This window comes from Lycorma delicatula, chromosome 1 (genome assembly GCF_047948215.1).
Source record: "Lycorma delicatula isolate Av1 chromosome 1, ASM4794821v1, whole genome shotgun sequence".
NCBI lineage: Eukaryota > Metazoa > Arthropoda > Insecta > Hemiptera > Fulgoridae > Lycorma > Lycorma delicatula.
The window spans coordinates 294,931,049-294,947,325 of NC_134455.1; the positions used below are offsets into that span (position 1 = coordinate 294,931,049).

The 16,277-nt window shown below is 27.1% G+C and overlaps 1 protein-coding gene across 8 annotated transcripts in view; it reads left to right on the forward strand.

Moving 5' to 3' along the window:
• The window catches only part of LOC142333038 (facilitated trehalose transporter Tret1-like), a 141,159-nt gene that overhangs the window by 109,233 nt on the left and 15,649 nt on the right, over positions 1 to 16,277 (forward strand). For 4 of the 8 annotated variants that reach the window (XM_075379829.1, XM_075379846.1, XM_075379840.1 and 1 more), the window contains exons 3-6: positions 3,751 to 3,817; positions 7,316 to 7,451; positions 11,139 to 11,330; positions 13,287 to 13,585. In XM_075379829.1, the coding sequence (XP_075235944.1) occupies positions 3,751 to 3,817; positions 7,316 to 7,451; positions 11,139 to 11,330; positions 13,287 to 13,585 (694 nt within the window). Of the gene's footprint in view, positions 1 to 3,750; positions 3,818 to 7,315; positions 7,457 to 11,138; positions 11,331 to 13,286; positions 13,586 to 16,277 lie in introns of those variants that run through there. The other 4 variants (XM_075379886.1, XM_075379871.1, XM_075379880.1 and 1 more) reach the window with 4 other exon arrangements.

Genomic DNA, 16,277 nt, shown 5'->3' on the forward strand with positions numbered 1-16,277 from the left:
CTGTTAACAAACTTAAGTCAGCAATAAGACTGAAAAAAAATAATTCATTCCTAAATCCAGTGCTTAATACAAATAACACAGCTGTGTTTTCAGCTACATGTTTGACCTGCACAGACATGATTAATCTTGCCCATGAAGGCTCACTCTTCAGTATTAGATATGATGTCATAATATGTGACTATGATAAGATTTACTTTTTTATCTAGTATTATTTATTTATAACTTACAAATTATGTTAACAAAGTTAAACAATAAAAATTGAGCTAACAAAATACAATATAGGAACTTAAAATGCTAACTATACGTTGAAAAATGAAAAAATTCTTTAATAAAAATTTAAACATTTTTGAAGATTCTAAGTTCATATTCGTTTTCAGCATCAAAGAAACAAATTAAAATCATGTATGACATTTTAGGAAACAAAAATTAAGTTTATCAGTGTAATCAAACTTTAATCAATTCTTGATGGAGCTGAATTTTAAAACCGAAATAATGTATTCAGTTTTAATTTAGTGTAAACAAAACCATTAAAAAAATGCCAGTTTCACGGGATATTTTACAAATTGAGCTCTGAGGGTTTGCTACTACATTTCCCAAAATTTCAACCATAGTTTTAATTCGTCTAAAACCTTTGCCCTGCACCTTTCTTATTCATGACAGATCCTGTTTCTTGGTATTTTCTACAAGTTTTAAAATGTAAGAGTGTGAAACATCTTTATTTGAATGCCATTCATTAAACGCTTTATCTTGAAGACAGTGGTAAATGCAACCAGTTATTTGCAGACATCCTGGTTATATTGGATCTGAAATGTATGTAGTGTGCAGTAAATGTGTGGAGTGAAGAATTTCAGAAATGTGGTAAGCAGTTTATATTGAGAAAAGTAAAGTATTTGTGCAAAATAGAAAAAGGAAGTTCAATGGACATAACTATTAATGGTAGAAAAATATAAAGGGTAAACTTACCCTTATAGGGTACCTTAAAGGGTTTACTTACCTGAAAATATTTTTTTCTGAGGATGGGAGAGTGGTTAAAGAAATAACTACAATTAGGCAAATGGATTTTATCAGAGTGTAAAAAGCCTGGTCTGGAACACAGAGCTACTACTCTAATAAGGGAGATATATATAAAGCATTCTTTGTACAGATTTTTACCTACGCACTAGAAACGTGGACAGGTGGCAGAAAGATGGAGGGTTGAGCACATGCAGTAGAAATGAGATTCAAGAGAAGCATGCTAGGGAAGACATGAAGGGATGGGTAAAGAAGCAATATGATTAGAGAGGAACTGAATTGGGAAGCCTTGTCAAGTCAATTGGAAGATCAAAGCTCAGGCGGTTTGGACATATTGAAAGGATAGATGAGGAAAGATTACCAAACAGGATGATGCATGCAGAGGAAACAGGTAGAAGACCAAGGAGTAGTCCAAGAACGAAATGGATAAATGCAGTAATGGAAAAAGTGTACAAGAGGGATTTGGTGAGAGTAATGGAAGAGAGATGGTTCATGGATTAAGGCAGATGGAGAAATTTTGTAGCAGGCCCAACCTAAGGAAACTTGTATTAAAAGGAACTGAAAATGATGATGATAAATAATATTCGAAAATCAATCTATCTTGATATTGTGAATTTATCAGTGTTTATTATGAATTTTGGTTTAGAATCTGCAGAATTTAAAAATAAAATGAAATTGGCACTCTAAGTCTTCTTAAAAAAAAAAACAGTGCTCAAATACTGAATGATTACTGGCCTATTACTACTTTCTGTAGATGATATAACAATTGAAAAAATGACTGTCACAAAGAAATGACTGCCCATCTTTTCTTGAAGTACACAATTGTTAAAGTAAAAAGCAGTTCAGTTTTCATAAGGGAGTATGCACAAGAAATGCAGTAACAAACATAGTTTTGTAATATCTACAATCAATTGAATAGTATTAAAAGTTTTATGGGTTTTTAGTTACAGGTTTTTCTTTATTACAGCTTTTGACATTGTAAACCAAACTTGATGTTGCATTAGATGAGCAATGATGGTGTGAGTTTGACTTGACAGCTATCTTACAAATAAGCCAAGTGTGTTTGAATATATTAAGTTTTGAATAACCCATGAGCTAAGCTTTTGGTTTCATCAAGGTATTGTTGTTCAGAATATCACCATGGTCTCATGGTCACTCATGAGAGCAGTACTTACATGAATGACAGTTTTAAAGATAAAACAAGATTAATTTTGGATGATACAGAAATTTAAGGTGGTAAGAAGGAATTTGCTTCAATCAAAGTGTTGTTAAAGAGGAGAACCTTGGTATGTTAAGAAAATATACTAAAAAATTCTATAATTTGAAGTTCTAAAATGAAATTTGTAAATTCACTACTATATGTGATTCACTATTAGTAAATAACATTAGTGTTAGCTTTTGAAATTAAATAAATTATAATTACTGATATTATAAAATATTTAGGTTAATAAATCAATAAAAAGCTGATTGGTCTGATTATGAAAGTAAATTAAAATTTAATAAATATCTGAATCAGTGAAGATTATTTTTTTATAGCCAATAAAAAGTATTTTTTATACCCAGTGTAGGTTATGAGATCTATTTACTTTTCAATTACTAACTCACAGTTGCAGTATGAAATTAATTATCAAAGTGTAAACTAATTATTATTTAATAGAATTAATGCCATAAAAAGTTTCTTAAACAGGATAATATGAGGTATGTAGCAAACTGAAATCTAGAAATCTGCTTTTCCATTGAATTAGAAGTCATTTCTCTGTTACCTTTTCAGTACTCTTCCATCATTTTTATTTACAGGAACAAGTCTAATACAGAATTTAGGCAAGTCCTAGTGCATTACTAAAAATATGTCTAGAAAATGTTTTTAAGCAGTGCCATTTATTTTTATCGTGCTGAATTATTTATATTAAGCTTAATCTGATGTAACAAAAATGAAGTAATTACAGTAGTTTTGAAAGAAAACATTTAGAAGATATTTTTAATTAAATTAAGTAAATAAATATTTCTAGATTTTCTTTGAATACAGAGCAGCCATTTTGCAAATTAGTAATACAATTTAGTCTTGAAAAAGAGGCAAATTGTTAATAATTAATATTTATTGATACTTAAGTTGATTTTAGTGTACTTTTTATTTTCATTTTTACATTAGAAAGCACAATCTTTATGTTTTGATCTTTTTTCTGTATGTATTAAATACACATTTAATATATATTTTTTTTATGGCGACAATACAGGCCAATTACCAAAGGTCTAGTTAATTTCACTCTTATATTATACTCTTCTTCTTCACTCTTAGTACTATATGTTGTCTTCATATCATCCTTTATACAGTGTAAAATATTGTTTTTATTATAAATCAAATTAGGGTACAAGAAATTACTGATAATGTTATAACAACTATAATTATTGTCTTATAATAAATGTTATTATTTTATTATCATAGTAGTTAATTTATAAAATGTAATACTAATATATATATATATATATATTAATAAAATAGCTATATTATAGTTTAATAACTTCGAAATAAGCATTGATAAAAATGATTTTATCAGTTTATCTTTTTGAAGACTATGAATGTAATTAACTTTTTTGATATAGTATTCTGTAGTTTTCAAATACAGTCTAGTGTCTACAATTTTAAAACTGTCCTATTTAAAAACAAAAAATGTAATGTAACTGTATTACTATAAAATTATACTTAGTAGTCAGTATATTTTTGTTTTGTGTTGTTTGCAGTTTAATTAATGAAAATGTTGTGCCAAATTTGCCCGTGACACTAAAATGGAAAGATTTAAGTAACCAAGTAAGAAAAAATTAAAATTAAATACTTAGTTTTAAAAATAATTGTATAAATTTTCAAGTTGTAAAATAACTGTTGTAACATTTCTGATTTAACTATTATAAATAATAATTTTTTTTGTATCTAATAATATATACAGTTTTTAAATCTTGTATCTATTCCAGAGGTTCTCAAACTTTTTTTATGTACTATTCATGTGAATTATAAATCAGTAGTGAACCACTGAATTATTAAATTTATTATATGTCATTAGTATAGTGATAGAGTTATATCTCAGAATGATAAGCAATAAAAAATTACAATCTTTTTTGAAAGTAACTATTTATTTTATAAAAAAAATAATAAATAATATATTATAATTTTTTTATTACAAATTTTTTACAAAAACATTTTTTTATTTTACAAAGAAATATTACAATATTCTTGAAGACTAACATTTCAGTGCGAAGGATGGTAATGTATGCTTGAAACAAGTAAAGAAATATCTGGTTCAGTTAAACTTAATTTTAAGTGCAGTTTATTATGACATCTATTTTTTACTGTCACCATAACAGAAAATGCAGTTTCACAAGATATGTGACAGAAAATGGAATTAAAAATAACAATACTTTTCTGGACAGCAATGAATATTCAATGAAAATTTAGTTTTAACCTTTAGCCAAAATTCACATATCCCTAATTTAGTAGATTCCATTTTCAAACCTTCATCACTAGATAGTTCTATCAAAAGATTTCTTTCATTTTTAGTTTGGGTTCATAAATAGAATTCCATGTTCATAAAATAAACTGCTTTTCATTTTGGTATTAGTTACAATAGTAGAAGAGTAATAAACACTGATTTTGGTGGTGTGACTGCCAAGGGCATTTATGCTGTGTGGGTCATACTTTTTATTCCCGTTAATGAATATACAGATTTTTCCCTTATATTTCTACATTACTATCTAACTCTGTGTGATGTTTGTCAACACTCCATACCACAGTTCACTAGGCGACTAAACTTCAAAATTCAGTTCAACTAAAGTGCAAATTTAGAACTGTTAACAAACTAAAAAGTATCATTTAATACATCTATGTTGGACAGAATTATACAACATAATACAATTCAATGATATATCAAATATAGGTGAAATTTTATAGTCAGAGATTATAGTAGATCGTTCAGTTTTAAAGTTACTGTCCTGTCATCCTGAACTGTAACTAATTCAAAAAATCCAATCTCTAAAGAAACGTTATCTTGCTAAGCACTAAAAAGAAAACATCTTAAATAAAACAGAAAAGCTGCTGCGAGGGAAGTTCAACAGCAAGACTTATTTTGTTTTTAATCCAACATCTAAATATCCAACAAAAAAAAAATAGTAAATCTGTGCTGAAACAAAATATGTAATATACTGAGCTTTGAAAATATTATTATAAAATTTGAATAGAATATCATAAAAGTGAAATGAATATCATAAATGGTGAACAAAAGAAAGAAATTAATTTTTTCACCTCACCCAACACATAAAACAATCAACAAAGACACACTTTCAAAATATACAGAAAACAAACAATTAAAAAATCTCTCATTCACAATACCTCAAAAAATGCTATCTCAATAATTATCTCCTTTTAGAAGTTTGATACTCTGACTACTCAATGCATCTTTATTTAATGGAGTGCAGCTTCAGATAAAATAAACACTAATACAATAAAGGTAGATACAATAAAAGCTCTCTACAACACACACAGAGTCAATATTTTGTAAACATTTTATAAAGACAAATCCACCAATATTAACAAAAATCTTTAGAAATCTATACAACAGAAAAAAGAACCACAAAACTTTGATTATTATAAAATACACATATATACTCGTATATATATATATATTTATATATAAAAAATATATATATTTATATATGAAAAAATAATACTAACTGAAGACACAATTGAATCATATTTTCAACCACTCTAACTAATCAAAACATTTCATTCTAACTAATTAAAAATACCATCACTAGTAACATTAGCTGACACCAATGTGAAAACAGCAACACCAGTCTTATTCAAAAAATGACAGAAAACATTATAAATTAAGTTCTTAAAAAATGTCTTTATACAACTTGGTTCAATTTGACATCAAATATTTTAATTTTAAATTAATATTGAATCTTCAGAAAAGTTGTTTAAAATGAATTAGCTTATTTGAAATTGATCAGTGTTACTGATATTTTAATTTACGGAAAACAGTTTATCAAAGAATTTAGCTATCTATTCAGGAGATATAAGGAAAATAGTCTTTTGGAAGGACTAATAAAACTGCTAAAATCCAATATTATTATTCTCTTCCATATTCATTCTGATAATAAGATTTTGAAACTTTTAACTGAATAACCTTTTATTTGATAACCTTTTCACCCTGATTTACTTTTGCAGGAGTAAAAAAAAAAAAAAATCATTATCGCAGTTAATGTTCAAGTGTAATTAATTAATTAATTATAGGTTTTACAATTTTCTCTGATTTCAACATCAAGAGTTCTATGGTTCAAATCCTAGTAAAGGTTGTTGGCTGTTACTTTTATACGGATTTGAATACTAGATCATGGGTACCGGTGTTCTTTGGTGGTTGGGTTTCAATTAACCACACGTCTCAGGAGCAGTCAACCTGAGACTGTACAAGACTACACTTCATTTACATTCATATTATCATCCTCATTCATCCTTTGAAGTAATACCTTGTGGTGGTTCTGGAGACTAAACAGAAAAAGAGAGAGGTTTTACAATTTGAATGCTGCAATCTAAAAGAACATATAAAATCTGTTAAATTACCTTTTGGTAAATTAACAAAATTTTGTTCATACAAAGGACTTAGATACTCATAATTTTAGTTGGTTGTTTTGTAGAAATTCTCAGTTCTGCAACACAAATTTAAATTATCAGTCATTAGCTCATTAGTCATAAGACTTCATTTGTCCAAGTAATTAAAATTGCCACATACCATAACTATGAATTTGCCAATAATTTTTATAAATTTCAATATGAGCTGCTTGTTATTGAACACTGAATGTTTTTCTTTCTTTTAGTCTTGTTACTACACTTTAGATTTATTCCTTTTTTTTATTTTAAAGTATCAAATTAGAAGAAAAGATAGGATCTACAAGATGCTTAGAGAGAGAATAATTCTTCTTCTGTTATTCCTAAACAATTTACCATTTTTTAAAGTGTAAGACTAAACAGTGTTTAAATGGAATAAATCAATTTTGCTAATTCCTTCAAAAATGGTGTTTAGATATTCTTTGGGATAGCTAAAAATCATACAATTTACTTTCTGCAAACTGGAGAAAAAATGGCTTGCACAAATTGGTTTTATCTGAATACACACACGCGCGCGCGAGCGCACACACACACACACACACTACAGTTGTAAAAAAGATATCACATTACATATATACAAAAAAAATCTTTATTCTATTTGTATTTGTATATTTTATTTTAAGTGATTATTTTTCTGTTTCAATTCAGGTTATAGCAAGTGTCATCTGTGCTTTAACAGTTGTTCAAGTTGGTTTACATATGTCATTTTCTGCAGTACTTTTACCACAACTAGAAGTTAAAAACAGTGATTATAATATATCTACAACTGAGTCATCATGGATTGGTTAGGTTTGCTTATCTGAATTAGTTAATTTCTTTTGTTTTGTTTTGCACACTACCTATTAGTTTAAAATTTATGATTGTTCATGAATTTTCTGAACAAAGTAAACTGTATAACAGTAAACATTTTTTTAAAGAGAATATTACTCTCTAAGAACTAAGTAGTGTAATTACACTAGAGAAATAAGTAGTGTAATTATCTCCATATTGTTCATTACTATCTCCTTTTTCTGTTTACTCTTCTTTGGTGGCAAGTCTTATTATGCAAGTTATAAGACACTGAAATTATCTAAAATCATTATTAGTAAGGTGAAGAAAACTGTCATTCATGAAGGCGAATACAGTTTACAAAAATAAAGATTATTTATAAAAAAAGTACCACATTGTTATTATTATACAAAAGAGGTGCATATTATCAATGGGTCTGTTAAATGTGCATATCTGGAATTTTGTAAGTAAATCTTTTATGTTACTTTTTCAGTGTGTTTTCTTCTGTTTTATTAGACCTAATCCACAGTTTTTAGAAAGTCTTCAAATATTTCAATGTGATAAACTGTTAGTTAAAATTCTAATTCTTAGTAATGTAAATTAATGAATCAAAAGCATTAATTATAGAAAATATTTTAGCCACATTGATTAAGAGAATAAAAATATAGCATATGATGTAATGGAAATCCAAGTATTATTTTTGACCAATTTATTTATTTATAGACTTTCAAAAATCCCCAATTTAATAATCATATCTATCATCAATGTTGTTTTCTCTAATTTCTAATATTTATCAAATTCTATATTCATTAGGTAGAAAACAAGTTTTAGAAAAGAAATAAACATATTACTATTTAAAATAATGTAAATCTGTATAAAAACTATTTTTCTAATTCTTTCATTGTGAGATCCTTTCATTTTCAGTTTCATTACACCTGGAACTTTGATGGTAATCCATTATTCCTTTCCTTTATCAATTTGGTTTGCTGCTATCTATGGTAAAAATACACCCAAAGCACTCATTTTTTTTAGATTATTAACTTACCACTCTGCATGTAAATATGATGTGAAAATTGTTTCATAATTTATATAAAATACCAAGCCTGACCATGATTCAAATATTTTGAATGATTGACCTGCATACTCTGAATGAAAGAAGACAATTGAAATCTTACCATTCCACCATGGAGGTCAATCTTTATTAAAGATCCAAAAAACGGCCTCATATTAAAGAAATAAAAATGTTAGCCACTGCCACTTTGCATGAAAGTTAGCTATAATTGGAATGAAGACTTTCCTTATTATATTTTAAATCTAATTGCTGATTTTTTTAATTTAAATTACCTGTTTTGTTAAATACAAATCTGTGAAAGGACTTTCATGCTTATCACTAAGTATAAAGAGCATTGATTTTAGAAACTCATTAATAAAATTATTTATAAAACAGTATTTGCATATACTTCATCAACTTTTGCAGTAGAGTGGTGCTATTTTGATTTTCATGATGAAGGTTTTGGGTTCAAATCTCAGTCAGTAATTTATTAAATTTTACAAAATCCATCTCTCATCATTAACTACAATTAAGTTAGTACAAGAAGTTATTTGAGAGAATTCATATAAGAAAAAAAAAATGATTACTACCTATCATTAATTTTATTATATGGTATACTTCCTTATCTGTGAAAATTTGTTTCAATAAAGCAAATTAAACCTTTCTACTGTAGAAAATGAAAACTACGTTAACTATTTCCTTGTGAAATGTCTTTTTGATAACAGTTCTGAGGATAAAAGACTTCTTTTTTATATATTAGTATTGTTCTACATTGTTGCTACAGAGAACACACTTTTCCTTAAACAAAAAATAGTAAGTTGAAAGAAAATGTAACAATTCCTAAAAAATATCTCAAATATCTTGATGTAAAGCTATGACATTATTCATATTGAGGAGTTTAGCTGTTAAAATAAGTCAAAATTTTCTATCCATGAATTTCCAAAGTTAAGATGAGTATATCTACATTTTTTTAAAAATTAGCTAATAAAATATTTTAATTAAAATTAACTAATAAAATTAAATTATATAAATTTCATGTACAGAGTGATTATGCAGTGTTACCGGTTCTTTCTGAGCTCATTCTATAATCAAAAATAATGCATAAAGTTCAATAAACATGGATCTGGAAACGTTCCATTAGCGAGTTACAGCTAGCAAAAGATTTTGCCAATTCCTGGGCAGGGTGAAATAAACCATACTGAAATTCTAGAAACCCAAATTAAGAGCAAAAGTTGATGGTTTTTGACCTGAAAAATTGATTAAAACAAGTTCCAGAACCATACTTCCAATATCATAATATCCAGCGTTTTCATAATATCCAACGTAAAACTGAAACATTTGTTATCTAAAACAGGTATTTTTATGTTTGTAATGGAAAACTTTGTAAAAATGAGTTTTATTCAATTTCTTAGATCAAAAACCATAAGGAAGCAAATTTACCACTTGATTTGTACCCTAAGAATTTTTGTATAGTTTTAATTTCACAGTGGCTGCAGAAAGCAGCAGGGCTAAATGTTTCATGGGCTGAAACAAGCTAACTGACCTATGTTTATATGAACCTTTTTTTTCTTTTTGGCTATAGAATCATCTCTCAAGAGATTTTTGTGCAATTTTCAATCACTGGTGTGTATATATATATATATATATATATATATATATACACACACACACCGGTGATTCAATGATTCAAAATTTGTTTTTAATATTATATACATATATATATATATATAATATTAAAAAAAATTTTAACAAATAAATGAATCTGTTTTAACTACATTAACAGTTAGCAAATTGTTGATAGTTTAGTTTTAATTTGGTACTGACTTCAACAATTCAAACTTTAAAAAGTGAAAAAGCAAAATTTTAATTTTTTAGAGCACTTTTTTAAGTTAACTTTTCAAGTGTTTTTTAAAATTATTCATAGATATGTAATTACATTTATAATTTTCCATTTTAATATTCATGATGTATCTTTTAAAAAGGTTTAAAACCAACAGCAGGTTACTTATTAAGGTGTCCTGTGGTCAAATGTAAAAAAATATGTATTTATATAGTGTTATATAATGTATATACTTTTTTACTTAGTAGCAAAATGAAGTTAGTTATATGGAGCATCTTATTAATTGTAGTCTGATTTTGCTTTTGTATCCTTTTTTCATTCTTGATTGCCCAAACAAATTTAGTTCAATTTCTTACTAACAATCAAAATTAAAAAAGTAAAACATTTACATCTGATCGGCTGTAAATGCAACTTTTTGAAATTCATTTTATCAAAAGGAAAAATCATATAGGAAAAACTGTTCTATTAACCTCATTTTTTTAGAATATTCATTTATCAGGAGATGCAGGCGTATGAAAATTTTAGATATGGAAAATAAAATTGTAATGATTCTTAATTTTTGACACTTTAATGTTTAAAGTATCAATAAATAAATAAAAGTTATACCTCTGCTTTTAAAGCAATTTTAAACAATTATTTTAAAAATCAATTATTCATGTGAATTCAATATTAACTCTTATAATATTCATTTAGGTTACTATGTAGATTAGAATTATTCTTACCTATTTTCATTAGTTATCATTCAAGAAATTTTCTTGTTTTTTTTTAGGTATGCTCATTAAAAAAAATTTTTGTATTTATTATGTTAACAGCTAGTCTTTTAGTTTTATCAACTCCGGTTGGATCACTCTTGTCTGGCCCAATAGCTGACAGATATGGAAGAAAAATAGGAAATTGGTTAACATGTCTTCCTGCAATGACAGCATGGTTAATGATAGCCTTTTCACCAAGAAATACAGTTATGTGGTTGTATATAGCCAGAGTACTCGGAGGGCTTGGAGGAGGTTTAAATTTTTACACACAGTAATTATATTATTAATCATAGTGGATGGAGTATGGTATGGTATTTGCAGTGTGTTCAAACATTCTAGGCTATGAGTGTCCTAGACACTTACAAGTGATTTTCTAGTACAACAGTAAAAATATTGGAATTTGACATTTTAAAAATGTAACATAAAAGTTAAAAATAATAACAAGGAATACTTTGAAGTAAGAAAGTATTTACATCTGCAAATATTACTTGCAGGTTGGTACTTATGCCTTGACACCAAAGTAGCTCTATTTTTTTTTTTATGCTGGTTGAGAGCCCTATTTTGAATACTTCAGGCTGGTTTTACAACAGCAGTTATTTTTTTGTTCTCATCAGCAGATAGCATTTTTTTTTAAATCACATTCAGTCTTAGACTAAGACAAAATATTGATAATAATTTCATTCTAGCTTGAAAGGGTGGAATCATAATCCTTTGCTCTTCAGATGTAACCAATCCAGTGAACTGATCCTTATTTATTTATATATAAAACACAATAAACATTGTGTATGATTAGTATGATTGCTGAAGTCATACTAAGCTAATACACAACAGAATGCTATTTTACATTGTGTAAATTAGTCTTTATCTAGACTTTAGGATAGTATTTCATATAAAGTACAATACATTATAAAAAAAAAATTTTTACATTTATTTTTTGTATTTTATATAATGTACATAAACATTACTTTTATATATTATGCAATACAAATTTTTTAAATGTAAAAGCTAATAAAAATATCTCTAGAAGTAATAAATAATTTGTAGACTTCCAATATAATCTAAACACAACTTTCCTTAAAATGATAAATAATTACATAATAATTACAACAATAATAATCATAATAATTATAAACAATAATTAATAATAATAATTACATTATAATTTTCACTAATTAGTGAAAATTATAGACTACATAAAAGTTCACATATGATTTGCAAAAAAATACATAATTCTAAAAAATTAAATACAGAGTCAGTGAAAAAATTACACTATTTCTAACTTTTTTGTACTTCAGATAACTAATGTATCTTCAGAAAACCTAAGTACACAACTCAATGCATTGTATCATTATAGTGAATAGTTATGCAGTATAGCTTACTGGATATTGACTTTCAAATCTGTCCTTCTAATAATGTCTCATGAGAAAACTTAAAAAAACTTTTTGTGATCATAAAATTTATGAGTGGTTAGTATTTAAAGGTTAATTTACAGGAATTACATTAAAAGGTTAAAAATATCGTTTACTACCATACGTGGGTGCTTGAATGTGTATGTACTATTGAAAAAGCATGAATGTTAATTTTAATATGATAAATTAAAAATATAATTGATAGTATGCCATTTTAAAGTGAGTTTTCTTTATTTTTATATTTTAAGTAAAAATATGATTGAATTAATAATTCGTACAACCTGATCTCAGTCTCCTTGCAAACTGATAGTTCTGCAACAAATGGAATGATGAATGAATAATGTCTTGGAAATTGAAGAATGTGAAATAAGAAATTAACATCAGCCAAAACCATATTTAGTAAATTAATTTCTGTGTATCACTGAAGTTAAAAAATGTTGGACATAGATTTATTGCATACTATTGGCATTTATTAGTTGATAATGATCACAGCATTCTATGCTATTTAAAATTTACTATAAAAAACAATTATAAATAGCAGCAATGGTTCATTTAAAAAATAAGTACATCATAAAAAATGGATTGAACATTATTAGAAATTACTATTATTGTAAATAATAGTTAATTTATGTAAATATTTTTATTTACAATTAGCAGAAGAAAATTTAAAGGAATTGAATAGCTTATAAAACTGTTTTTAAGACTGAACTGTCTTTCAAGCCTCTTTACTAGTAATGTTATTTTAGTTTATAGTTTTATAGCTGGTTGTTTGTTAACTGTAATATCTTTCTTGTTTCAGGAATGACAACAACATTTATTGTTTATGTTTCTGAAATAAGTCATGAGAAATACAGAGCGATGTTTCTTGGTCTTAACAGCATTGCAGTTTCTCTGGGAGTGCTTATTATTACAGCCAATGGAGTCTTTATGAACTGGAAAACAATGGCATTATGCTATGGATTGTTTTCATTAATAACACTCATCCTTATTTGCACGGTGGTGCCAGAGAGTCCTTACTGGTTACTGGTGTTTTCCAAGAAAAATAACTGTCGTAGTGATGCTGAAAAAGTTCTGAAGTGGCTTAATCCTAATAAAGAAGTCAGTTTACTCAGAATCTCAAATAATGAAATAGTTTTTTTATATAAGGTGTGGCTGAAAAGTAATGCACAACTGCATGTTAACGGGAGAACAAAGCAATAACACAGAACAGTGCATGCTGCTATCTTCTAGCTATAGCTATGTTTCCCCGCTACAAACAATCAAAGTCTCATTGAATTCCATTCACTTCCTTTTTGTTGGGAACCACTGTCATAGAATCATGGTATGAGCTACATCAACATGTTTAAAACAACTTGCAGTGATGACTTTTTAAGCTGAAAAAGTGAATCCTACTGACATTTACAATCATTTATGGTGATGAAATTATTGATAAAACTACTAGGGATAAATGAGGAAAGAAAATTCAAGAAACAACCCTTTGCAAAAATAAAGTTTCTCTTTGCATTGTTCTGAGGTGCCGTAAAGGTGTATATACCTGGAGGCTTAAATGACTGTGAATTCTATGAGGTACATAGAGTCATTAAAACAGTTTGAGAAAATATCTAAGTCACGCTCAAGAATCCATTTGGTGAATAATCCTGCAACATGATGATACATGAAGTACAAGGCTCATGTGGAAATTCAAACCCATTCTACATCCACCATACTTAACTGGATTTGGCATTCTGCAGCTGCCACTTACTGAATTTAAAGAAAGCCATTAAGGCATTGATTTCAGTATTAATTGTTAAATAAGGCAGTAAGTTCATGGTTAAAGGAAAGACTACCAGAATTTTTCGTGAATGGGATGTGAAAACTGGTTCACTGTTGGAAGAAGTGTATAGCGTTAAATGATGACTACTTTGAAAAGCAAATGTTAGCTTTTAAATATCAATAAAAAGTCATTCATATATTTTTTGTTTCACTCAAATATCTCTTTTTAGTTTATGAGTTGTTAGCAAGTACATTACTTTTCAGCCGCTCCTTGTTAATTTATCTTAAGAAAAAACCTGATCATGTGATAATTAATATTTTTATTTGCAATACTGGGATCCTGGTTCATGAGGTAAAAGGGTGTTTTTTCACTATAGTCCTGATTTATTAAGATGCTTTTTCTCTAGTATTTCCAAGGAATAGACTAAGAAGTCATAAAAAATTGTCTTCAACTCTTATCCTGATTTGTATTTGTTCCAATATAAAATGGAGATAGAGCACTAACAAATTATCTAAATATCTGACATCGTAATAAAAGTAAGTATAAAATATGATTAATTTGTAATATGCAACATAAAACCAAGCATTATAAAAGAAACCCGTTAGCACTGATAGTGCTAATGATTTCAGTGGTCATTTAAGTTAGGTTTTATTAAAAATAACAAGGAACATTGTCATAAATCATTAAAGCGACTCTAAATATATCAAGCATCAACCTAATTGAGAATTACTTAATACTTTTTTATCTGATATTTCTTTATTTAATTATAACATATAATCAGTCAGAATGATACTGATCTCTTTTTTTTTAATGATTGTCTTAATTCCTCATACAGAAGTGCCATTGTCTGCACACACCAAATTTTGATGACTCCAGAATGTTCTAAGTTAATTGTATAACTCAACAATAGTTAGATTCAAAATATCAGTACATGTCTTTCAACCACAATTTATACTACAGCACACAAAAAATGCAAAGTTTGATTTTTACATTGATTTTGCTCAAAAATATTAAAATTATATTCAAATTAGGCAAGAACTTTCTCAAGTTTGCACACATTCTACAGTTTTTGTTGATATTATGCATACCATTACAACACCATGAACTACTATTTAACTGTAAACTATATTAAATGGATAAATGAATTCTCTTTGTTGAATATGAATACTAATCATCAGGCTAGTTATTGACATCAACTACATTGCAATATTTTTCAAGTTAACGTAAAGAAGCATTACAATAACTAACCCATATTACAACTTGTGGACTACCAGCAAGATTCTGATATTTTATAATATATGTAAAAGTTTGTCTTATTACAAAACCTAAGAAAAGTAACAGCTAAGAGATATTATTCAATTTCTTTGTTTTAACATCCATAAAATAAACTGCTTAAGTTGATCTGAAATGTTGACTCTAGTCAACATTCCAAAAGGTGAAATTCCACTACAGAATAAAATGTTTGCTGTTTGAAAACTATCTTTATACACTGTATTTTTATTCTACATTTTTATTACATTCTATACTAGCTAATCACAAAATGTTACCCATATTTCTTGATATTCATAAAATATTTGACAACATTCAGACACTCTTCTTACTTTTAAAAAGTTTTTTTTTATGTTTGTGGGCAAAAAACGCCTGGGCGTTATCATCGCCCGTAATTTTATTAATAAAAGAGTAAAGTAACTCCAAAATAATAAAACTTATAAGGTGTAAAATTAATATTAATCATATAATAAAAATTTATTAAAACGAAAGTCAAGAATGTAAAATAAAACTCAAAACTAATACTGCACATGAAGTGTTTAAAATATAAAATAATAGAAAAAAGGAAACTATGTAAAACTTAACTAATTCCGATAGGATGTGCAAAAGGCTCCCTACTCGGATAATAAAATTAAAGACAGAACCAAAAAATCAAAATTGAAATTAAAGGAAAAAAATTATCAAAAACTCTTCTAGCATAAAATATATATGATAATATTAAATTTTTTGCAGTAACCTAGTACTATGCAAAAACAGAAACATCCGGTT